This window comes from Salmo salar, chromosome ssa01, assembly GCF_905237065.1.
Source record: "Salmo salar chromosome ssa01, Ssal_v3.1, whole genome shotgun sequence".
In the NCBI taxonomy this organism is placed as follows: Eukaryota; Metazoa; Chordata; class Actinopteri; order Salmoniformes; family Salmonidae; genus Salmo; species Salmo salar.
Window position 1 is genome coordinate 85,470,364 of NC_059442.1, and position 25,703 is coordinate 85,496,066.

Consider the following 25,703-nt stretch of genomic DNA (forward strand, 5'->3'; position numbering starts at 1 on the left):
ACTGGGAGATTATTTTGAGTTAGTGCATGTAGCACCTCTTCGTCACGGTTTGTTGTTTTGTTTATGGTTTATTGTATGTCTTGCATAGTTTCACATTATAATAAAATATGTGGAACGATATTCCCGCTGCACCTTGGTCTGCTCCTACACACAATCGTGACAGAATCTCCCACCACCAGAGGACCAAGCAGCGTGGTCAAGAGGAATGGACCTGGGAGGAAATCTTGGACGGGAAAGAACCCTGGAGGCAGGAAGGGGAGTATCGCCGTCCGAAGGAGGAGATAGAGGCAGCGAGAGCAGAACGACGACGCTACGAGGAACAGAGAGTGGTCGGCGGAGCCGAGGGGTGAACCAGAGCCAGTCAGGGAGTCGAGTGAGGAACTCAACAAAAGATTCCGGAGAGAGGTGTTGGCGTTGAGAGCGCTGCAGAGCGGGCGTGCTTACCCTGAGGAGCGTGTGATCAGTCAGGCACCGTGTTATGCGGTGATGCGCACTGTATCTCCAGTGCTCATTCATAGCCCGGTGAGCACTGTGCCTGCGACCCGCATTTTCCGGGCTAAAGTGAGCATTCAGCCAGGACGGGTTGTGCCGGCTCAGCGCTCCTGGTCTCCAGTACGCCTCCTCGGTCCAGGATATCCTGTGCCAGCTCTATGCACTGTGTCGCCAGTGCGCATTCACAGCCCAGTTCGTCCTGTGCCAGCGCCCAGCATTTGCCGGTCTAAAATGAGCGTTCAGCCAGGACGGGTTGTGCCAGCTCTACGCTCCAGACCTCCAGTGCGCCTCCACGGTTCAGTATATCCTGCACCAGTTCTACGCACCAGGTCTCCACAGCCCAGTACGTCCTATGCCTCCTTCTCGCACTCTCCCTGGAGTGCGTGTCCTCAGTCTGGTGCCACCTGTCCCGGCTCCACGCACTAGGCCTCCAGGGTGCCTGCCCAGTCTGGTGCGTTCTGTGCCTACTCTCCGCACTCGCCCTGAGGTGCATGATACCAGTCTGGCGCCACCTGGTCCAGCCCCACGCATCAGGCCTCCAGTGCGCCTTCCCGTTCCAGAGCTTCCGGCGACAGTTCCCAGTCCAGAGCTTCCGGCGACGTTTCACCGTCCGGAAACTCCTGAGATGGTCCACGGTCCGGGACCTCCTGAGACGGTCCGCGGCCCGGGACCTCCTGAGACGGTCCGCGGCCCGGGACCTCCTGAGACGGTCCGCGGCCCGGAGCCTCCAGCAATGCTGGTGGGTTTGCAGGATGAGAGGGTTCTTCGTCCCGCACCAGAACCGCCTCTGATGCGGGAGGATCCGCGGGATGAGAGGGTTCTTCGTCCTGCACCAAAACCGCCACCAACACTAGACACCCCCCCCCCTAACCTTCCCTTTTGGTTTCAGGTTTTGCGGCCGAAGTCCGCACCTTTGGGGGGGTACTGTCATGTCCTGACCATAGAGAGCTCTTATTTTCTATGATAGAATAGGTCGGGCCGTAACTGGGGGGGGTTTAATTCTAGTTTTATTTTTCTATGTTGTTTGGTTCTAGTTTCTGTTTTTCTATGTTGGGATTTTTGGATGATCCCCAGTTAGAGGCAGCTGGTCATCGTTGTCTCTAATTGGGGATCATATTTAAGTAGTTGTTTTTCCCACCTTTGTTTGTGGGAGATTATTTTGAGTTAGTGCATGTAGTACCTCTTTGTCACAGTTTGTTGTTTTGTTTATGGTATGTCTTGCATAGTTTCACATTATAATAAAATATGTGGAACGATATTCACGCTGCGCCTTGGTCCGTTCCTACACACAATCGTGACATCTTAGCTGCCTTGAATTTGCCTGTCTGGTTTGGTGGTTATGCATGTTGCTAGTATGTGCTAACTGGCCTGAATAATACTGTTTTTTTAAATATAACATTCCTAAAGAAAATCAGAAGACTGGATGGTAATTTGTTTTCAACATGAAGCCATGAAAGATTCTGATGCATTTGGATAATATTCATACGGATAGAGCAATGAAGAGCTAATCGGGTTCTATAAAGGGTTCTATATAGCCCCCAAAAGGGTTGTAACCATAGCGGAACCTTTTTTTAGTGCTATATATAACCTTTTTTAATGGATCTTTATAGAACCTGAGGAAATGGTTCTTTATAGCACCATACAGGTTCCATTTAGAACCTTATGAGCATGGTTCTTTACTGAATCTTCGGAAAATGTTTGCGCTATCGTTACAAACCAAAGAACGCTTTTTTGGCACTATATAGAACCATTTGTTTTTAGTGTGTAGATGTGAGAAGGTTTTTAAGAACCACGTTACTAACGAAGGCTCTGGGAAATACCTTGGCTACTACAGATACATCGTAAGAAGGTTCTAATAATGATCTTAACGCTAGGAAGTCTGTGGGAAACGAGGCCCAGGTCCAGTGCATGCATTTTGGCCTATTGCCCACAATCCCGATACTAAAGTACACACTAAAAACCTATGGTTCAAAATAGTACCAAATAGTGGTTCTTTGGCTTGTAACCATAGCGGAACCCTTTTTGGTGCAACATAGAACCCTTTTTTGAAGGTTCAATAAAGAACCATGATCATACGGTTCTAAATGGAACGTGTATGGTGTTCCTGTCCTAACATTCTATAAAATAACCATTAAAAAAGGTTCTACGTATTTAGCACAAAACAAATAATTCCCTTACCGTTACAACCCTTACAGAAGGGGATATATAGAACCCTTTTTTATGGTTCTTTATAGAACCTTTATGGAGAAAGGTTCTTTATATAACCATTCTCAATCTTTGTAAATTATTTTAAAGAATCATACAAGGTTTTTATTCTGGTCAGCCATATTATATTGTTAAAATTCCATAGGTATTATTATTGTGTTAACGGTGGTTGGCCTGATGTCCGACAATGATGAAAAAGCCTATAGAGAGGAAGTCAGTGACCTGGCAGTGTGGTGCCAGGACAACAACATCTCCCTCAACGTCAGAAAGACAAAGGATCTGATCGTGGACTACAGGAGACGGAGGATCGAGCACGCATCCATCCACATCGACGGGGCTGTAGCGGAGCGGGTTGAGAGCTTCAAGTTCCTCGGTGTCCACATCACTAAGGAATTATCATGGTCCACACACACCGACACAGTCGTGAAGGAGGCACGACAATGCCTCTTCCCCTCAGGAGGCTGAAATGATACAGCATGGGTCCTCAGATCCTCAAAAAGTTCTACAGCTGCACCACTGAGAGCATCTTGACTGGCTGTATCAACACTTGGTACGGCAACTGCCCGGCATCTGACTGCACGGTGCTACAGACGGTAGTGCGTACGGCCCAGTACATCACTGGGGCCAAGCTTCCTGCCATCCAGGCCCTCTATACCAGGCAGTGTCAGAGGAAGGCCCTAAAAAAATAAACAATGCAACTGCAACCACCCAAGTCATAGACTGTTCTCTGTGCTACCGCTCGGCAAGAGGTACCGATGCACCAAGTCTTGAACCAACAAGACACTGAACAGCTTCTCCCCCGAAGCCATAAGAGTGCTAAGTAGTTAGTCCGGGTAGCAATTGGTTAAATATTTAACTATCTGCATTGACCTTTTTTGCAGTAACTCTTTTGACTCATCACATACGCTGCTGTTACTGTTTATTATCTATCCTGTTGCCTAGTCACTTTATCCCTACCTATAAGTGCAGTACACATCTACCTCAATTACCTTGCACCCCTGCACATCGACTTGGTACTGGTAACCCCATGTATACAGCCACGTTATCGTTACTCATTGTTTATTTATTCCTTGTGTTATTATTTTTCTATTATTTCTCTTTACCCTCGGCATTGTTGGGAAGGGCCTGTTAGTAAGCATTTAACTGTTAGTGTACACCTGTTGTTTACGAGGTATGTGACATAAAAGTTAATGTGATTTGAGAAGTTGAATCAAGTGAGCTACCGCTGGAACAGCTGGGGGTCCCTGAGGAGAGAATTAATAACCATTGACTGATTTAGTAACTGCTCTCAATTGACACAGAACACCATCATTGGCCATAGTCATTTATAATATGTAAGGGAATAGCACAACAAATTAGGTCAACTGGAATGGCACTCATTCATGGTTGCACAAATAGAGCTGTGCGCAAACCCTGCCTTAAAATATTCTAATGAGCCACCTCCTCTACATTATTATAATTAAAATAGCAAATAACCCTTTTGTGAACTGTAAAGAACCACTGAAGAGCTCAAAGGGTTATTTTAGTCAGTTTGGTTCCAAATAGAAACATCACCCTTCCCAAAGAACCTTGAGGAACCCTCATTTTGTAGTGTATACGTGATTTTGAATGTACAGGAAACCAACCATAACTGCCATAATCTGCCACATCTACAGTTACAGTTGTATTATCCACTTTGCAGGCCATCAAAAATGTTTAGTATGTGTAAGGAGCATATATTTTGTTTCAGAAATCATATTTCAGTGCCAGCAGCATGCCACCCTGCATCCCACTGCTGGCTTGCTTCTGAAGCTAAACAGGGTTGGTCCTGGTCAGTCCCTGGATGGGAGACCAGATGCTGCTGGAAGTGGTGTTGGAGGGCCAGTAAGAGGCACCCTTTCCTCTGGTCTAAAAGAATATCACATTTTCCCAGGGCAGTGGTTGGCGACATTGCCCTGTGTAGGGTGCCGTCTTTTGGATGGGATGTTAAACGGGTGTCCTGACTCTCTGTGGTCACTAAAGATCCCATGGCACTTATCGTAAGAGTAGGGGTGTTAACCCTGGGGTCCTGGCTAAATTCCCAATCTGGCCCTCATACCATCACGGTCACCTAATCATCCCCAGCTTACAATTAGCTCCTTCATCTCCCCTGTAACTATTCCCCAGGTTGTTGCTGTAAATGAGAATGTGTTCTCAGTCAACTTACCTGGAAAAATATGGGTTAAATAAATATTATTACAGCTTCTCTATAAATCAGGTTATAACCACATTAATCACCACATGTGCCTCTGGTACCACATCATTTGCCAGATTAGATTTGGATCCCATTGACAAAAAGAGAATCTCATTGTTTAGTAGAGCTCTGTTGTCACAGTGTAATAGCTTCCGGTGTACTATCATAACAAAAATCACGATACACTGTAGGTTACAGCTGTAATGTGTTGCAAAAAAGAATACTTACTCAGAGGAATCTATGAAGTATATTACAAGGGCTCCGATGCTGAGGGCAAAGACAAGCACCACCTGAAGAGGAGAGAGAGGAAAAGTTGGTCTCTAAGCTTTGCACTATTAATAAAGACCATCTAATGCATTCAATGTTATTAAGTAACACACTGAGAGGTAACATAAAGGTCCCAGTAATTAGCCTACTCTGGGGATATCACATTTACTGAGGCAGATAATATGTTAATTAAAGCTGGAATCCAGAGCGGTGAAACTGCCACGTCCATTTCACCGAATACTGTTTAATCCCTCTGACATCATTGCACACCATTGAACATGCAATAGAACAGTAGAGTATGTACTACAATTAATTTTTTTACCACAATGCTGGATGCTCATTTCCACAAAGCAATAACAAATGTGCCTCTGGTGGCAAGTGGCGCTGTTTTGCCTATCGCAGATCTCAGCTTTAAGGCCAAGGATAAATCATTCCTAACTGGCACTGTTAGAATATACATACATCACATCATCTCATTCTGACAGGGTTATAAAAGAGAGTGCTAGGCTACAACTACACCCAGGAACACACACACACACACACACACACACACACACACACACACACACACACACACACACACACACACACACACACACACACACACCCTAGCCTAGCTCAAAGGGAATAAACACAAACACAGAGAGAACTGTAAATAGAGCAGTATGCTACACCCTAGCTGAAAGGGAATACACCACACAGAACAGTAAACAAGATCTTGGCTCATCACGTCAATACAGTGAGACGAGGCGACAGTATAGCGGGGGATAAACAGAGATACGGCAAAGCCTTGAGCCTAGTCATATAGCTAACACAATAACAAAACAAGGGCATTGAGTGGCACCCTCTCTCTCTCTGTCTGTCTAATAGAGGAGGGCCTTTTGAATACAATTGAACATGTAGTCTATCTAAGGCCTGGTCCCAGATATGTTAGTACTGTTAAGCAACGTTTATGGTTGATGTTATGCCTAGTGTTCAGCATTACAAGGATCATGGGAGTTGACTAAACAAAACAAACAGATCTAGGCCCACATTGGGAGAGACTACAGGTTAAAGATGCACTATGCAGAAATCGCTCCGCCATAGTTCGCCTAATTTCAGTTTATGTGACAAAACAAGCAAGTACACTGTAGTGTAGAGAATCATTGTAATGACTACTCTGTTTGTATTCTGCCATATTCTCAGTCACCTTGCCATGGTTAAATGCGGTGGTTCGCACTTTCAGTTCTGCTCGAATTCTACCATCTATCCACGGTTTCTGGTTAGGGTAGGTTTTAATAGTCAAAGTGGGTACAACATCTCCTATACACTTCTTGATGAAATCAGTAACCTTCTCAGTGTACACGTCAATATTATTCTCGGAAGCTACCCGGAACATATCCCAGTCCGCGTGATCAAAACAATCTTGAAGCATGGATTCCGATTGGTCAGATCAGCGTTGAATAGTCCTTAGCATGGGTACTTCCTGTTTGAGTTTCTGCCTATAGGAAGGGAGGAGCACAATGGAGTCGTGGTCAGATTTTCCGAAAGGAGGGCAGGGAAGGGCCTTGTATGCATCCCGGAAGTTGGAGTATCAATGGTCCAATGTTTTTCCAGCGAGAGTACTACAGTCGATATGCTGACAGAATTTAGGTAGCCTTTTCCTCAAATTTGCTTTGTTAAAATCCCCAACTACAATAAATGCAGCCTCAGGATATATGGTTTCCAGTTTACATGAAGTCCAGTGAAGTTCCTTGAAGGCTGAGGGGGATATACACGGCTGTGACAATAACCCAAGATCATTCTCTTGGGAGATAATACGGTCGGCATTTGATTGTGAGGTGTTCTAGGTCGGGGGAACAAAAGGATTTGAGTTCCTGTATGTTATTACAATTACACCATGAGTCGTTAATCATGAAACATACACCCTTCTTCCCGGAGAGATGTTTATTCCTGCCGGTGTGATGAACTGAGAATCCAGATGGCTGGACCGACTCGGACAGTATATCCCGAGAGAGCCATGTTTCCGTGAAACAGAGTGTGTTACAATCCCTGATGTCTCTCTGGAAATAAACCCTTGCCCTGATCTCGTCAACTTATCCAGGGACTGAACATTAGCGAGTAATATACTCGGAAGAGGTGGGTGGTGTGCGCACCTCCTAAGTCAGAATAGAAGACCGCTCCGAATTCTTCTTCTCTGCCGGCGAAGGTTGTTCAAAACTCTGATGCAGTTGTCATGTTTTTTTATTTTAAATCTTTATTTTAACAGGGAAAACAGACTGAGACCTGGATCTCTTTTACGGCTGTGCCCTGTGTAAACATGTTGACATGTACAGTTTTAGGCATACAGACAAGAACATTTCAAACATACAAAACAAAGACACAATTCAACAGAAACAATCACAGACAACATACACCATACACATCCGTCAGTGATGTGAGACATGCCAAATGGAAAATGTATATATTATTGATGCAACTTCAATGTTGTTTGAGTTGCTTTGTGTATCACCAAATTAGCTTGAAATTATTTTTCTGCAACATTGCTCACCGAATCCAAGTTGCTTGACAAGAGCTGTCAGTCAAGGCAAACTCATGAGTATCAGCTCCCTGCCCGCTCAGCCTTTTCTTTTCAAACTTCCCGGTAGTTAACCATGAGAGAAAAAGTACTTTTCAGAATGACTGTGCAGGCCCTTCAATATCCAGTAACTCACTGGCAGCTTAACTGTCAATATGTTATTGTAAAATGCACAGTAATGTACTTGCAACTAGTGATGTTACGTATCAAAAATTAAACATGAACGTCCCAGTGCTCAACTACAATTAAGTTACTGGAGAATTCACTAACCTCTTACCAATGCAGCTCTTGATTGATACTATTTACAAAGATTGTAGAACAGAGAGTATGCAAATGAGGTGCTCAACCTTCATGAACATATCGATAAAACCACTTAAACTGGTACACTTCCACTAACAGCACAAACACAGCATATTTTAGACCATGCCCCCAAATATGCTAATGAACCCCCCCCCCAGCACATTGCTCCATCCAACATTTCAAAGTGCAGTGAAAGTAAGGTAAACAACAGCGTCATTTTACAACAATAACACCTTTATTCAACTGTAAAAATACTGTAACTCAGTATATGGTAACTTACATGTCAAATTACAGGTCATTTTTAACAGTGTGTGCCATAAGCAAATCTGAAGTATCCTATAAGTATAACTGTAGAACCTGTCATTGGTTCTACCTGGAACCAGAGTGTTCTTCGTGTGAGGGTTCTAAATGAAATGCAAAAGGGTTTCCCTACTTACAGGGACAAATCAAAGGGTTCAACATGGCATCCAAAAGGGTTCCCCCATAGGAACAAATGACAGAATGTCTATTGGTTCTAATGGTTTAACAATCTTTATCACACCCACAGATCCAGTGGTGTAGCAGGAAATTCAGCTGGCTGTCAACCAAGAAGTCGTGAGTTAAAATCCCAATTGAGGTTGACTCCAAAGTAATCAGAATTTTGCTGGTCTGCAAAACCACTCCCATCATTGTCATATTTCCCAGCATGCTGTGTTGCAGTTACAGTGAGGGAAAAAAGTATTTGATCCCCTGCTGATTTTGTACGTTTGCCCACTGACAAAGAAATGATCAGTCTATAATTTTAATGGTAGGTTTATTTGAACAGTGAGAGACAGAATAACGACAAAAAATCCAGAAAAAAGCATGTCAAAAATGTTATAAAATGATTTGCATTTTAATGAGGGAAATAAGTATTTGACCCCTCTGCAAAACATGACTTAGTACTTGGTGGAAAAACCCTTGTTGGCAATCACAGAGGTCAGACATTTCTTGTAGTTGGCCACCAGGTTTGCACACATCTCAGGAGGGATTTTGTCTCACTCCTCTTTGCAGATCTTCTCCAAGTCATTAAGGTTTCGAGGCTGACGTTTGGCAACTCGAACCTTCAGCTCCCTCCACAGATTTTTCTATGGGATTAAGGTCTGGAGACTGGCTAGGCCACTCCAGGACCTTAATGTGCTTCTTCTTGAGCCACTCCTTTGTTGCCTTGGCCGTGTGTTTTGGGTCATTGTCATGCTGGAATACCCATCCACGACCCATTTTCAATGCCCTGGCTGAGGGAAGGAGGCTCTCACCCAAGATTTGACGGTACATGGCCCTGTCCATCGTCCCTTTGATGCGGTGAAGTTGTCCTGTCCCCTTAGCAGAAAAACAACCCCAAAGCATAATGTTTCCACCTCCATGTTTGACGGTGGGGATGGTGTTCTTGGGGTCATAGGCAGCATTCCTCCTCCTCCAAACACAGCGAGTTGAGTTGATGCCAAAGAGCTCCATTTTGGTCTCATCTGACCACAACACTTTCACCCAGTTGTCCTCTGAATCATTCAGATGTTCATTGGAAAACTTCAGACGGGCATGTATATGTGCTTTCTTGAGCAATGGGACCTTGCGGGCGCTGCAGGATTTCAGTCCTTCATGGCGTAGTGTGTTGCAATTGTTTTCTTGGTGACTATGGTCCCAGCTGCCTTGAGATCATTGACAAGATCCTTCCGTGTAGTTCTGGGCTGATTCCTCACCGTTCTCATGATCATTGCAACTCCACGAGGTGAGATCTTGCATGGAGCCCCAGGCCGAGGGAGATTGACAGTTCTTTTACGTTTCTTCCATTTGCGAATAATCGCACCAACTGTTGTCACCTTCTCACCAAGCTGCTTGGCGATGGTCTTGTAGCCCATTCCAGCCTTGTGTAGGTCTACAATCTTGTCCCTGACATCCTTGGAGAGCTCTTTGGTCTTGGCCATGGTGGAGAGTTTGGAATCTGATTGATTGATTGCTTCTGTGGACAGGTGTCTTTTATACAGGTAACAAGCTGCGATTAGGAGCATTCCCTTTATGAGTGTGCTCCTAATCTCAGCTCGTTACCTGTATAAAAGACACCTGGGAGCCAGAAATCTTTCTGATTGAGAGGGGGTCAAATACTTATTTCCCTCATTAAAATGCAAATCAATGTATAACATTTTTGACATGCGTTTTTTTCTGGATTTTTTTGTTGTTATTCTGTCTCTCACTGTTCAAATAAACCTACCATTAAAATTATAGGCTGATCATTTCTTTGTCAGTGGGCAAACGTACAAAATCAGCAAGGGATCAAATACTTTTTTCCCCTCACTATAGATTTTTTCAATTGTTTGGTTTCAATATCTGTGTTTTTGCATGTAAACTAATTGATAAATTAAATCAATTAATTTATCTTATGCTACACAAAGATAAACAACATACATTTTCCTAAACTAATCCAATTTGTTAGGCTACTTATTACACCCTTTACTGAAATGGTTGTTCCAGTTTAGATGGTTTAGGTACTCACTGCCTTTCTAATCCAGCCAGTCATTCTGAATGCAGATTGGGTATGTCCACTCTGGCTGGAAACATCACTTTGCTAGTCAGTATAATATGTTTTGATGCTGGTCACATCACCAGTGTCCTAAACACCGCAAAGGCTAGTTATGGGGAAACAAAGCTTCCTGAAGCATTGAGCATTTCCAGCCAATTATGTCAAAAATAGGTTCATAATGCAAGGCTTTGATCAACACAGTGTACACTATTGGCATATGCTGATCAAAATAATTTAGAGCAGCCAAAGTACTATAGACAACGTCCCACACCCCATAGCGCCTGCACAGATTAGCCTTTTTGTCTTCTACCAAACCAATCAGGTGGCTGTTCGATGAAACAAAGTTTTGAACGGCATTGATCACGTGCCTCTGATAAAGTTTTGCAGGCATCGGCACACTGTTTAGAAGTATGCCTCAGAGCTCTGCAAAAACACCCCGAAGGCTGGTCACCAGCAAAAACACAACGAAGGATGATCTGCCAGCATAACAAGCTAGACCATGCTGGTCTGACCAGCATCTGACCAGCACGGAGCATGCCCTATGGGCCTTGGTCAAAAGTAGTGCGCTATATAGAGTGCCGTTTGGGACACAGCCAGAGAGTGGCTTGGGGTAAACTGAGAGAGCAAGCAGTCAATTGCAGAAGAAACGGTGATACCCAGCACCACTTATCATATTTAGACCAGTAAATAAGGCCAACAATTAGACAACATTTGAGGGAAAACTCTCTTATTAACTGCGTAGTCCATTGGCAGGAAAACAGGGAAGAAGGAAATCAACTTGATGAGACTGATAATATAGCTTCTATCTGAAACTATAGGTATATAAATAAATACTTTTTTTATATAACTATTTTCCCTAAAGTATGAAATGCGCCACACAACATGAAACGTTATTAAAAAGCCCATTAGGGACAATAATAATCTTATTTTTTCTTCAAAGAGTGGGGCAGTCCCACAGTGTATTAGATAGGACAGGAAAGGTAGGAGGAGAGTGGTAAATAGCAGTGAATCGGATTCAAACCCACACTGCGCAGGTACATATATTCTGAAAGGAAGCGGCTTAGACCACCAGGCCACTATCAAGCATATTGTCATTGCTACAAAATTAACAACCCACTTTCCTTATTAAATTTAAACCGCAGTGCATTTAATGTGGTCGGGGCCAGTACACTACAGTACTGTAATCCTGAGAAGCACAGATGAGATAAAAGCATCAGAAGTTAACTCCTCTCAGCATCCAGACCCGGGTTCAAATCTTCAAAAATTTTGTAGCATTTATTTTAGACTGCCAGGTGGGCGGGGTCTGTACTTTTTAATGCTTTTCTATTGGTTCCATTCCAACATACAAGCTCTATCAAGTACCACTTTAGTATTTGAACACACCTCTGACATGCCACGTTTTACATAATGTTGTACGAAGTAGCAGTGACCATGCCTGCCTTTGTCTATTTAGTAAAGGACAGCCTGAACCAGCAGCAGCCCTAGCCATCCATAATAGATGAGTAGCTCAGAACTCATTCATTTCCATGATGATGTGACATTGTATTGTCAGTGTGTCCATTGACGTCTCCCATGATGAGAAAACACCTTCATGAATTTTTTATTTCCTGTCCTTGGCTTCCTTTTTAAAAGCAGAGCTGGGGATTTCTCTCTCTATCTCTCTCGCTTGCTCACTCGCTCACGCACTCACTCACGCACTCACTCACTCACTCACTCACTCACTCACGCACTCTTTCTCTCTTTCTGTCTCTGAGCAATCCAATTTAGAAACAATGGCAGCCAGAGACAACGCCCCGAAACCTACAACTCATTATAAAACCAAATGAGAAACAGATGTAGTATTGGCAGTCAGGTAGATGTGCCAACTCACTCATTCTGTAACAAGACGAAACAATATCTACAAAGTTTGTCAATGAGGGTCTATGGCAGCCTGTATCATTTACGTTAGTCATTATTAATCATTACATAATCATGCCATGGTCAAACCTGCCATCTTCAATATCGTGGTGGATGAGCCACCGGTAGTTGATAGATGGGTGTTTCCACAAGAGGGCCCAGTTGGCTAGCTCATCCTTAGTCCTATGGGCCCTGGTCAAATAAAGTGCACTACATAGTTGCCATTTGGGACACAGATTAGCATGTACCACTTTACATACTAAGAAACCTGCCTAGAAAAGTAATATACTGTAATAGATGTACACTTATTATCCTGGTTTCACATCTGTGCTCTTATTGTCATTGTCAAACTAGTACAAAACTGATCTGGGACCAGGCTAGATTTGCATGAGGATACAATGGGCTTTCAGAAACAGAAACTTTATGCACCTGATTCTTGATATACAACTGTCTTGTGTATGTAAATGAGGAAACCCAGATAGATAACAGGAACATGGTTTGTACAGCTACAGTATAAGACTACAGCATACTCCAAGTCACTATTATTCGAGGCACAAGTAAGTATCAAGTCACAAGGTCCGAGTCTCAAGTTGAGTCCCAAGTAGATCGGGTCAAGACTCGAGTCAAGTCCAAGTCGTGCATTCTAAGAGCAAGTCAAGTCGAGTCACAAGATTTCAAGTCTCATGTCAAGTAAAAAAAAAAGAATAACAGCCCTTTTCATTATTTTGTCTACAACACATTTTGACTAGCTACAATAATAAACCTTTTTTTAACTAGGACTATTAAATAGCAGAGGTGGGACAAAGTCACAATTATTCAAGTCACAAGCAAATCTCGAGTCTCAAGTCGAGTCCCAAGTAGATCGGGTCAAGACTCGAGTCAAGTCCAAGTCGTGCATTCTAAGAGCAAGTCAAGTCAAGTCGAGTCACAAGTTTTCAAGTCAAGTAAACATTTTGTTTTTAATGCAAGGACTTGTTCAACTACAAATCTTTGTCTATTTATTGAGGCTACCAGACAGCCCTTTTCATTATTTTGTCTACAACACATTTTGACTAGCCTATGTAATTGTAAAATATGAACCTTGTACCAGTCAGTAGGACATGAAATCAGCAGAAGGCTGGTTGACATGCTCAGAGTGTAGATTTATTTACGGGTCTTAGTGAGCCAATGGTTAAAGAGCCAAATCATACAAAATATACAAGTAGATTTACCAAATATACACTGGCAATAGCCCAAATGAAATAGCCTCTGTATCAGGCTTAACTTGTCCTATCTGAACAGACACAGATAAAGGACAAGACTGTACAGCCTCTCTCTGAGAAACCAAATGGAATCTGTCTAACAGGAGCTCAAACAGGTAGGCCTACATAATATAAGCACTTGGCCCCCAGGACCATACAATTACCCAATTAGCAACTACAACCAATAAACTGGTTCTTCAATGTAAAAGGCAATTCCCACATCCATTGCTACATTGGTACATTCATCTTAAGCAGACATAATTATTTTTTATGATATTTCAACACCACGCATACATGGAACAATCATTTTCTCTTTGTCAATGTTCTGACTTCAAAGCATTCTATGGGCACTGAGACGATTGCGCACTCCTATTACGCACAACAAAAATGACAAAGACACAGACACACGGAACCACGACCTAACCCGGAAAATATGAACAAAGGAAACCACAAATTGAATTAAATAAAGAGAACTTCTACCTCATTGGTCTTGCGAACGTTCATGTGCACTATAAATATCACGCCCACTCAGAGCAGGCTAAGAAATGGTTGGCGAAATGTGTCGTAGGCCTATCAAACGTGAAACAGAAATGTCTACGTGTTGCAATAAACGGTCCGCGGATGGAGTGATAGATTTAGATTTACCACACAGGGCCTATGCTTTAAAAAGGGGTGAAAGCGACAGCAAACATTTCAACAAGAGAAAAAAGCTCTCTTCACTGGCGGGAGTTCAGAGAGCGAAGAGAGAAGGGAGTCTTCGCCACAGTAATAATTCACTTTAACAACAAATTGCAAATGCAAGCTTCATAAATAAATGATCCGTTTCAAGCAATTGTTAGGCGTACATACCAAAAGACCAGCAGGCCTATGTTAGTAATTGTTGCCCCATTGCTGGTCAACTTGCAAAGTAAACAGTTCATAATATTGATCAAACTATTTTTGGAGCTGCATATTTAATTATGGCAATATTCTCTCCCTATAATTTGACATTTGCGCTGCACCCAATCCTATAGCTGTAAAGCAAATCAGCAATCTGTTCGCCAGCTCACCCGACCTGTGTTGATTGACAGTTTGCTGTTTTTTTTATAAGGGCTATGCTGCGGCTGCTGTCTCTGGCTGCGTGGAGAGTAAATCCACAGACTCTGTGCCACAAAATGAATGACAAAACATTACAAAACCTGGCCAGATAATGTCAAGTCATCAGTCTCAAGTCAAAGTTGAGTCCCGAATTGAGGCTCCAAGTCAAATCATTTAATTTTCTGTCAAGTCTCAAGTCAACAACTCTGCTACACATGCTGGTATTTTCTACTACAAATCAGACTGATTTCCACAAAAAACTCTGTATGAGGAAACATTTCTATTCAATGCGGATGTATAGGCTACAATGTTTTCTACTTGCTCTGGTTTACAGACAATTCCTACTCTTCACTGAACGAAAACCATCAGAAAGACCAGGATGTGTGTTCCAAATGGCACCCTATTCCAGGTCCCCTGGTCAAAAGCAGGGAAAATACTAGGATAAGACAGGGAACCGGGAAAAGACAGGGGAAGAGGGAAATAACAGGGAAAAGACAGGGAACAGGGAAATAACAGGGAAAAGAAAGAAAGAAAGAAAGAAAGAAAGACTTATGTGACAATTTCCATATATAGTCAAGGCCAGCGAGAAGACTAGTTTTCAGGTAAATGAAATACTTTGTCCATCGAGTAAATCTTTTTGGTTGTTGAATTTTTTACATTCCAAGGCTAATGCTACTTCTGAGATATTATAATGGGTTGGCTTCATTGATATTGTGATACACTATATATACAAAAGTATGTGGACACCCCTTCAAATGAGTGGATTCAGATATTTCAGCCATGCCCGTTGCTGACAGGTGTATAAAATAGAGCACACAGCCATGCAATCTCCACAGACAAACTTTGGCAGTAGAATGGCCTTACTGAAGAGCTACCTGCCCCAATGCTACCTGTCCCAATGCTAATAGCATTCAATGAATGCTACTCATTGACTACAGCTCAGCGTTCAACACCATAGTACCCTCAAAGCTCATCACTAAGCTAAGGATCCTGGGACTAAACACCTCCCTCTGCAACTGGATCCTGGACTTCCTGACAGGCCGCCCCCGGGTGGTGAGGGTAGATAGCAACACATCTGCCACGCTGATCCTCAACACTGGAGCTCCCCAGGAGTGCGTGCTCAGTCCCCTCCTGTACTCCCTGTTCACCCACGACTGCATGGCCAGGCACGACTCCAACACCATCAATAAGTTTGCAGACGACACAACAGTGGTAGGCCTGATCACCAACAACGACGAGACAGCCTATAGGGAGGAGGTCAGAGACCTGGCCGGGTGGTGCCAGAATAACAACCTATCCCTCAACGTAACCAAGACTAAGGAGATGATTGTGGACTACAGGAAAAGGAGGACCGAGCACGCCCCCATTCTCATCAACGGGGCTGTATTGGAGCAGGTTGAGAGCTTCAAATTCCTTGGTGTCCACATTAACAAACTAGAATGGTCCAAACACACCAAGACAGTCGTGAAGAGGGCACGACAAAGCCTATTCCCCATCAGGAAACTAAAAAGATTTTGCATGGTTCCTGAGATCCTCAAAAGGTTCTACAGCTGCAACATCGAGAGCATCCTGACTGGTTGCATCACTGCCTGGTACGGCAATTGCTCGGCCTCTGATTGCAAGGCACTACAGAGGGTAGTGCGTATGGCCCAGTACATCACTGGGGCTAAGCTGCCTGCCATCCAGGACCTCTACACCAGGTGGCGTCAGAGGAAGGCCCTAAAAATTGTCAAAGGCCCCAGCCACCCCAGTCATAGACTGTTCTCTCTACTACCGCATGGCAAGCAGTACCGGAGTGCCAAGTCTAGGACAAAATGGCTTCTCAACAGTTTTCACCCCCACGCCATAAGACTCCTGAACAGGTAATCAAATGGCTCTTTTACGCTACTGCTACTCTCTGTTCACCATATATGCATAGTCACTTTAACCATATCTACATGTACATACTACCTCAATCAGCCTGACTAACCGGTGTCTGTATGTAGCCTCGCTACTTTTATAGCCTGTCTTTTTACTGTTGTTTTATTTCTTTACTTACCTATTGTTCACCTAATACCTTTTTTGCACTATTGGTTAGAGCCTGTAAGTAAGCATTTCACTGTAAGGTCTACACCTGTTGTATTCGGCGCAAGTGACAAATAAACTTTGATTTGATTAGATTTGAATGCATAGTGCCAACTGTAAAGTTTGGTGGAGGAGGAATAATGATCTGGGCTGTTTTTTATGGTTCGGCTAGACCCCTTAGTTCCAGTGAAGGGAATTCTTAATGCTCCAGCATACAGTGACATTCTAGACGATTCTGTGCTTCCAATTTTGTGGCAACAGTTTGGGGTAGGTCCTTTCCTGTTTCAGCATGACAATGCCCCCGTGCACAAAGCGAGGTCCATACAGAAATGGTTTGTCGAGATCGGTGTGGAAAGACTTGACTGGGCTGCACAGAGCCCTGACCTCAAACCCATCGAACACCTTTGGGATGAATTGAAATGCCGACTTCGGAGCCAGGCCTAATCACCCAACATCAGTGTCCTACCTCACTAATGCTCTTGTGGCTGAATGGAAGCAAGTCCCCGCAGCAATGTTCCAACATCTAGTGGAAAGCCTTTCCAGAAGAGTGGAGGCTGTTATCGCAGCAAAGGGCGGGACCAACTCCATATTAATGCCCATGATTTTTTAATGAGATGTTTGAAGAGCAGGTGTCCACATACTTTTGGTCATTTAGTGTATGTAAAAAGAAAAGTTCCACCTGCAGTAGATGAGTTATAAACTTGGTGTCATGTCACTCCTCAAAGCTATGTGGTTATATTCATTGTCCACAGCCATTGAATCAGCATATCAAAGAAGACACAGAGAAGATATCAAAATGCATATATATATATTCTCCTTTGATTTTGACCACTTTTTCTGTCTCAAGCCATCTGCCTGTCTTAGAAATGTTTAAAATCTGAACCACTGTCATAAACGACATTTCATTGAGACAACTGTGTGATGTGATTTTGATATCATACAGATGTATGTAGTTGTAGTCTTACAGAATACTACAAACTGATATGTAATAACATTAGGCTAGTGAACCCTGGACTGGAGGTGTGGCTTAGTAGGGGTGTGGCTTTCAGATAGTTGTCACCCACGGTTAAAGGAGGGGACTGAATCTGTCTCCATCTGTTAGTCACACGCGATATCTCAGAGAGCGCTGGCCCGATTTTGGCTAAAAAAGGGTGAATAATGTGTCTTGCCATAGAGAGCAACCATTTACAAAATGTCATTGATTGGCCAGATGGTGGTGCTATAACAAGTGATTGAAAATGCAGACTTTGAAAGGTCACACCTGTCACCATGTTTGACCCCCTCACCCCATGATATTAAGTACATGGGTCCCTCTTTTCACAAGGAACACATTTGCCTCAGGGACCCATAATGGATTTTCCACAATTTAAAATTTTGTGAAAAACACTTCAAACACTACTTTTCTGCCACCAAATGACCAATCTGCACAAAACTTGTTATGTGTCGTCTATGGACAAAGGTCTCTCAACGCAACATTTTTCAAACTAGTACCTAAAACAACATGGCCGCTATTCACCAATAAGTATTAATGTGGGTATGGTCTAGCACATCAATGCATATAAATCAGTCAAAGATATTCGTATCGTAACAACAACACTGTCAACCCTCAACATATGCAAGATCATTCATATCGACCACACGGTGGCCCTATAAGAGGCACGTTTATATTTCTTGATCTGTTTGACTCAGAGTGATGAAATTTGGTACACATGCTCAGCGATATGAGTCTAGCTAACCCACGCGATATCTCAAACACCACTGGCACGATTTTGACGAAACTTGGGTGAATGATGTGTCTTGCCATGGAGATCCAACATTTACAAAATGACACTGATTGGCCTGAGGGGGCCGCTTCAGTAATCAACTGTACGTATATTGGTCACACACGATATCTTAGATACCACTGGCACGATTTTGATGACGCTTGGGTGAATGATGCGTCTTTCCATAGACATCCGTCATTTTCAAAATTACACTGATTTGCCCGAGGGGGGCACTTCGTCATTCAAGGGGGACAACATGTTTACTGTTGCCTTGTACTTTTTGGAACCTTTACATACAGGTTCCTCAAAGACCCTTTTCAGAGGGATTCCTCAAAGAACCTTTTTGAACTGGAAAGGTTCCCCCTGTGTGGCAATTTGTAAAACCCCAAAAGGTTCAAGAGTGTAGAGCCACCCCATTATGTTTGCACTCAGTATGTTCAAAACATTTGCATTGCAACATTGCCCACAGAGAAACCATACAAAATAAACCACATTATCTTTTAGAGGAGGATTGGGAGTCTCAAAATTAATCTCAGGGAACACCTGGTAGTGTAATACACCTGAGTATTACACTACCTATATGAATAGGTAGTGTAATACTAGCTGAGTATTTCCCAGCCAGGACATCCCTGAGCTCTATCCTTGAGTCCCAATCGGCAGCTTATTCCCTGTTTAGTACACTACTTTTGACAATGGCCTATAGGTGTAGTAGACTATGAAGGGAATAGCGTGCCATTTGGGTCTCAGCCCTTGTGTGTTATTCAGGTCCCCCCTAAAGTATCTTTATGTTTTATATTTGGACCAGAGGATAAAGGGAACCCAGGTCAGCAGTTCACCTCAGAGCCAACAACAGGTCAGTGATATATTGGTTTGATGAATGCAGAGCCACATAGTAAACAGTGTTAACCACATAGTACACCGTGTAGCTTGAGAGATTCACAGAGGATGTGACCCTACAGAGATCCATCAGAGCACAGGAATGGAAACTGAACAGAGAGTTGACTACGTCGGACAGAACTCTAGGACAGAGAATGTCTGGCATCCTCCAGATTGGGAGGTTACATTCCAGTTTGACCACTGGACTCATCTAGCAGCGTGTGATAACTTTGACACCTTCTGGAAACAGAAGACACTCTACAGGAATGACGGAGTCCATCCAAATCATCTTGGCTCCTGGACTCTGTCCACGCATTTCAACGCTGCGTTGAAACAATGACTGGCAAATGATCCAAGACCAGCTCAGTTAATCCCTGCCATGGTGACAATGAGTTGTCATAATGCTGCATCAAATGTACATGATCTTAGGGGCATTGGCAAACACAATGTAAGTCATTTATGTACCCCTAATTGCACCGAATACATCTGTTTATCCTACAGCTATTGTAAGCAGTAATCATGAGCCTATAAACCAGAGTTACACTGTTAGCACTGAGGTGGTGTGCCTTAGTAGGAAGACCACTTTGTGCAGCTCACCCTGCACTATCAGCTCCAATGTAAATAACATGAGTAAGTCTACCTCTGATAAGGTTCCCAGTAAAGCATTAAAAGCAATCAAGCAACCCAGAAAAGTTCTAAAAATAGCCCATATTAACATATGTACATATGAGTGACTGGAACGAATTGCAAAAATTGCTGAAGCTGGAGACTTATATTTCCCTCACTAACTTTAAACATCAGCTATCTGAGCAGCTAACTGATCGCTGCAGCTGTACATAGTCCATCTATAAGTAGCCCACCCAATCTACCTACCTCATCCCCATATTGTTTTGATTTACTTTTCTGCTCTTTTGTACACCAGTATCTCTACGTGCACATCATCATCTGCTCATTTATCACTCCAGTGTTAATCTGCTCAATTATAATTCTTCGCTACTATGGCCTATTTATTGCCTTACCTCCTCATGCCTTTTGCACACACTGTATATAGACTTTCTTTTTTTTCTACTGTGTCATTGACTTGTTTATTGTGTTATTGGCTTGTTAATTGTTTATTCCATGTTATTCCATGTGTAACTCTGTGTTGTCTGTGTCACACTGATTTGCTTTATCTTGGCCAGGTCGCAGTTGTAAATGAGAATTTGTTCTCAACTAGCCTACCTGGTTAAATAAAGGTGAAATAAATTAAAATAAAATAAAAAATGTAGCCTAAGAAACAAGGTCCATGAAGTCAATAACTTGCTTGTAACAGATGACATTCATATTCTGACTATCTCTGAAACTCACTTTGATAATATCTTTGATGATACAGTGGTAGCAATACATGGTTATAACATTTACCGAAAAGACAGAAATGCCAACGGGGGCGGTGTTGCGGTCTATATAAAGAACCACATTCCTGTAAAGCTTAGAGATGATCTAATGTTAAATACTGTTGAAGTAATATGGCTACAAGTTCATCTGCCACGCCTAAAGCCCATTCTTGTGGGAAGCTGCTATAGACCACCAAGAGCTAACAGTCAGTATCTGGATAATATGTGTGAAATGCTTGATAATGTATGTGATATCAACAGAGAAGCATATTTTCTGGGTAATTTAAATATTGACTGGCTCTCATCAATCTGCCCACTCAGGAAAAAACTTAAAACTGTAACCAGTGCCTGCAACCTGGATCAGGTTGTCAGTCAACCTACCAGGGTATTTACAAACAGCACAGGTATTAAATCATCAACATGTATTGATCACATTTTTACTAACGCTGCAGATATTTGCTTTAAAGCAGTATCTGTCACGTCCTGACCATAGAGTGCTCTTATTTTCTATGGTAGAGTAGGTCAGGGCGTGACTGGGGGGTTTATCTAGTTTATTTTTTCTATGTTGTGTTCTACTTTCTTTTTTCTATGTTGGGGGTTTTGTATGATTCCCAATTAGAGGCAGATGGTCATCGTTCTCTCTAATTGGGGATCATATTTAAGTAGTTGTTTTTCCCACCTGTGTTTGTGGGAGATTATTTTGAGTTAGTGCATGTTGCACCTCTGTCGTCACGGTTTGTGTTTTGTTTATAGTTTATTGTTTGTTTAGCTAAGTTTCACAATATAATAAAGATGTGGAACGATACTCACACTGCGCCTTGGTCCGTTTCTACACACATGTGTGACAGTATCCAAATCCATAGGATGTAGTGATCACAATATAATAACCATATCTAGGAAAACCAAAGTTCCTAAGGCTGGGCCTAATATAGTGTATTAAAGGTCATACAAGAAGTTTTGTAGTGATTCATATGTTGATGATGTAAAGAATATTTGCTGGTGTGTAATGAGGAGCAACCAGACACTGCACTTGACAGATTTAGGAAACTACTTATTCCAGTTACTAATAAGCACACCCATTAAGAAAATGACTGTAAAAACTGTTAAAGCCCCTTGGATTGATGAGGAATTGAAAAATTGTATGGTTGAGAAGGATGAGGCAAAAGGTATGGCAATTAAGTCTGGCAATCGTACTGCAAATTAAGAAATCATGTGACTAAACTATATAAAAAGAAACAAACTACAAAATGAAACAAAGATAAATTATATAAAGAATGATAGTAAAAAGCTTTGGGGCACCTTAAATTACATTTTGGGAAAAAATGCCAACTCGGCTCCTTCATTCATTGAATCAGATGGCTCATTCATCACAATTCCCACTGATATTGCAAACTACTTTAATGACTTTTTCATTAGCAAGATAAGCAAACTTAGGGATGACATGCCAGCAACAAACACTGGCAGTACACAACCAAGTATATCAGACCAAATTATGAAAGACAAGACTTGTACTTTTGAATTCCGTAAAGTCAGTGTGGAAGAGGTGAATAAATTATTGTTGTCTATCAACAATGACAAGCCCCCGGGGTCTGACAACTTGGATGGAAAATTACTGAGGATAATAGCAGACGATATTGCCACTCCTATTTGCCTAATCTTCAATTTAAGCCTACTAGAAAGTGTGTGCCCTCAGGCCTGGAGGGAAGCTAAAGTCATTCCGCTATGCAAGAATAATAAAGCCCCCTTTACTGGCTCAAATAGCTGACCAATCAGCCTGTTACCAACCCTTGGTAAACTTCTGGAAAAATTGTTTTTGACCAGATACAATGCTATTTCACAGTAAACAAATTGCCAACAGAACTCAACAAGCACAGCACTTACACAAATGACTGATGATTGGCTGAGAGAAATTGATGATAAAGTGATTGTGTGGGCTGTCTTGTCAAAAGCTGCGCTGACGTCTAACATTATTGATCATAGTCTGCTGCTGGAAAAATGTATGTGTTATGGCTTTACACCCCCTGCTATAATGTGGATAAAGAGTTACTTGTCTAACAGAACACAGAGGGTGTTCTTTAATGAAAGTCTATAAAATATAATCCAGTTAGAATCAGGAATTCCCCAGGGTAGCTGTTCAGGCCCCTTACTTTTTTCAATTTTTACAAACAACATGCCACTAACTTTGAGTAAACCCAGAGTTTCTATGTATGCGGATGACTCAACACTATACGCGTTAGCTACTACAGCGACTGAAATGACTGTAACACTCAACAAAGAGCTGCAGTTAGTTTCAGAGTGGGTGGCAAGGAATAAGTTAGCCCTAAATATTTCTAAAACTAAAAGCATTGAATTTGGAACAAAACACTCACTAATCCCCAAACCTCAACTAAATCTTGTGGAAAATTAACAAGTTGAGATGACTAAACTGTTTGGGGTGACGCTAGATTGTAAACTGTCATGGTCAAAACATATTGATGCAGTAGTAGCTAAGATGGGGAGAAGTCTGTCTATAATAAAGCAATGCTCTGCCTTCTTAACAACACTATCAACAAGGCAGGTCCTACAGGCCCTAGTTTTGTCGCACCTTGACTACTGTTCAGTCGTGTGGTCAGGTGCCACAAAAAAGGACTTAGGAAAATTGCAATTGGCTCAGAACAGTGCAGCACGGTTGGCCCTTGGATGTACACAGAGGGCTAATATTAATAATATGCATCTCAATCTCTTTTGGATGAAAGTGGAGAAGAGATTGACTTCATCACTACTTTTACTTATGAGAGGTATTGACATGTTGAATGCACCGAGCTGTCTGTCTAAACTACTGGCACACAGCTCGGACACCCATGCATACCCCACAAGACATCCCACAAGAGGTCTCTTCACAGTCCCCAAGTCCAGAACAGACTACGGGAGGCACACCGTACTACATAGAGCCATGACTACATGGAACTCTATTCCATATCAAGTAACGGACGCAAGCAGTAAAATTATATTTAAAAAAATAGATCAAAAACACCTTATGGAACAGCGGCGACTGTGAAGCAAAACAAACATCGGCACACACACACACACACACACACACACACACACACACACACTATACATACACATGGATTTAGTACTGTAGATATGTGGTAGTGGTGGAGTAGGGGTCTTAATTTTGCTGGACCTCAGGAAGAGTAGCAGCAGCTAACGGGGATCCATAATAAATACAAAAAATATGGAAAATAACTGAGCACTGACCTCTGACTGTTGAATGTTTCTTCATCTAGTTTGGAGAGATCCCCTTGTCCTTTAAGACAGTAACACAGTACCTATTCAAATGACTCCCTTTGTGATGAAATCACAGTCCATACCAGGACAATAACAGGACAATGTTATTGTGAGTCAATGTCACTGACACTAAAATAAACTAATTACACTTGGGCTTCTGAGTGGCACAGCGGTCTAAGGCACTGCATCTCAGTGCAAGAGGTGTCACTACAATCCCTGGTTTGAATCCAGACTGTATCACATCTGGCTGTGATTGGGAGTCCCATAGGGCAGTGCACAATTGGCCCAGCGTGTTTGGCCGGGGTAGGCCGTTATTGTAAATTAGAATTTGTTCTTAACTGACTTACCTAGTTAAATAAAATAAATATTTTTTAAAAATGAATAAGTGACCTAAATAAAGAGTGGATCATTTCAAATAATTTGTTGTGGGTATCACACAGTAGCACAGTCCAATGGCAGAAGCTAGTGGAACAGTAATTTGTTACGTTTTCTATTGTACATGAAGAGTGGAGCAAATGAAAGGTCCTTCCTAACTAGCCTGTTGACACAAATCCTTCCTTTTACAGCAGTAGGCAGCTGTTCCATTGTATCCATCAGGGAAACTTTGACTAAGTCCCAAATGGTACCATATTCCCTTTATAGTGCGTAACTTTTGACTATGGCCCTATGGGCCCGGGTCAAAAGTAGTGCACTGAGTAGGGAATAGGGTGCCATTTTGGACATGGCAACAGCTACACCACTACGCCCACAGCTTCCAACCACCAAGTGATAACAGCAAGTTAGGGTTCTATTCAATCTGTACAACTGAAGCGTTACATGTGGCGCAATAAAAATGTTACGGTCATTTCCGACTGAGACGACATACAATGTACGCAGCGTTTACCGTAAATACAATCTCTGCTAGTGCGGCAATATTACCTTTCAATTTCAATCACGCTATAACACTGAACTTCAGCGATACAGATTGAATAGAGCCCTTAGCATCTTTATGACAACAGCCATAAACATGATGTAGTGATTAACATGATGTAGTGTCATGAGGGAGACTCTGGCAGACATCCAACGAGCATCTGAGACATTTACAACACCATTACCGTGAGGCTCGAAGATCCCTCTCCAACCTGACACAGGAAATGTTATTGGGTATTGCAGAAATGACAGGCATCTGTCTTCAGGTTTACAATAGTAACATCATGTCACCAAGCAACACAGCTGCTGCTGTTGTTTCTGTTGTTGTTGTTGTTTGAAAATGACAATGGTACACAAAAGAAAATGCTGGGTTCAAAAAAGATATATATATATTGGGGAAAATATTGGACAGAACGCACGTTGAGTTATTTTGATCCAGCCAGTTGGGTCACTTAGTTGGGTTGTTGGGTTAATGATGCTGGGTTACTGCGCTATGACCTACCGGGTCAGATCAGAAGACTAGAAGGGTGACTTAGTAGGGCCGTCTCTTTCAGCTAGTTCTTTTTGGCCATCTGTGAGTGTAAATGTCATTTCAGTTCATCTGTTCTGTTGAATTTGTAACTGTATGTTTAGAGCTGACACTTTCATAGCATTTATGAGGCTTACAC

The 25,703-nt window shown here is 42.4% G+C and overlaps 1 protein-coding gene across 9 annotated transcripts in view; it reads right to left on the reverse strand.

The window, feature by feature from the left end:
• The window catches only part of LOC106611671 (calcium-activated potassium channel subunit alpha-1), a 231,384-nt gene that overhangs the window by 127,486 nt on the left and 78,195 nt on the right, over positions 1-25,703 (reverse strand). For all 9 annotated transcript variants that reach the window (XM_014212234.2, XM_014212216.2, XM_014212208.2 and 6 more), the window contains exon 3: positions 5,138-5,199. In XM_014212234.2, coding sequence (XP_014067709.1) covers positions 5,138-5,199 — 62 coding nt within the window. The remainder of the gene's footprint in view (positions 1-5,137; positions 5,200-25,703) is intronic.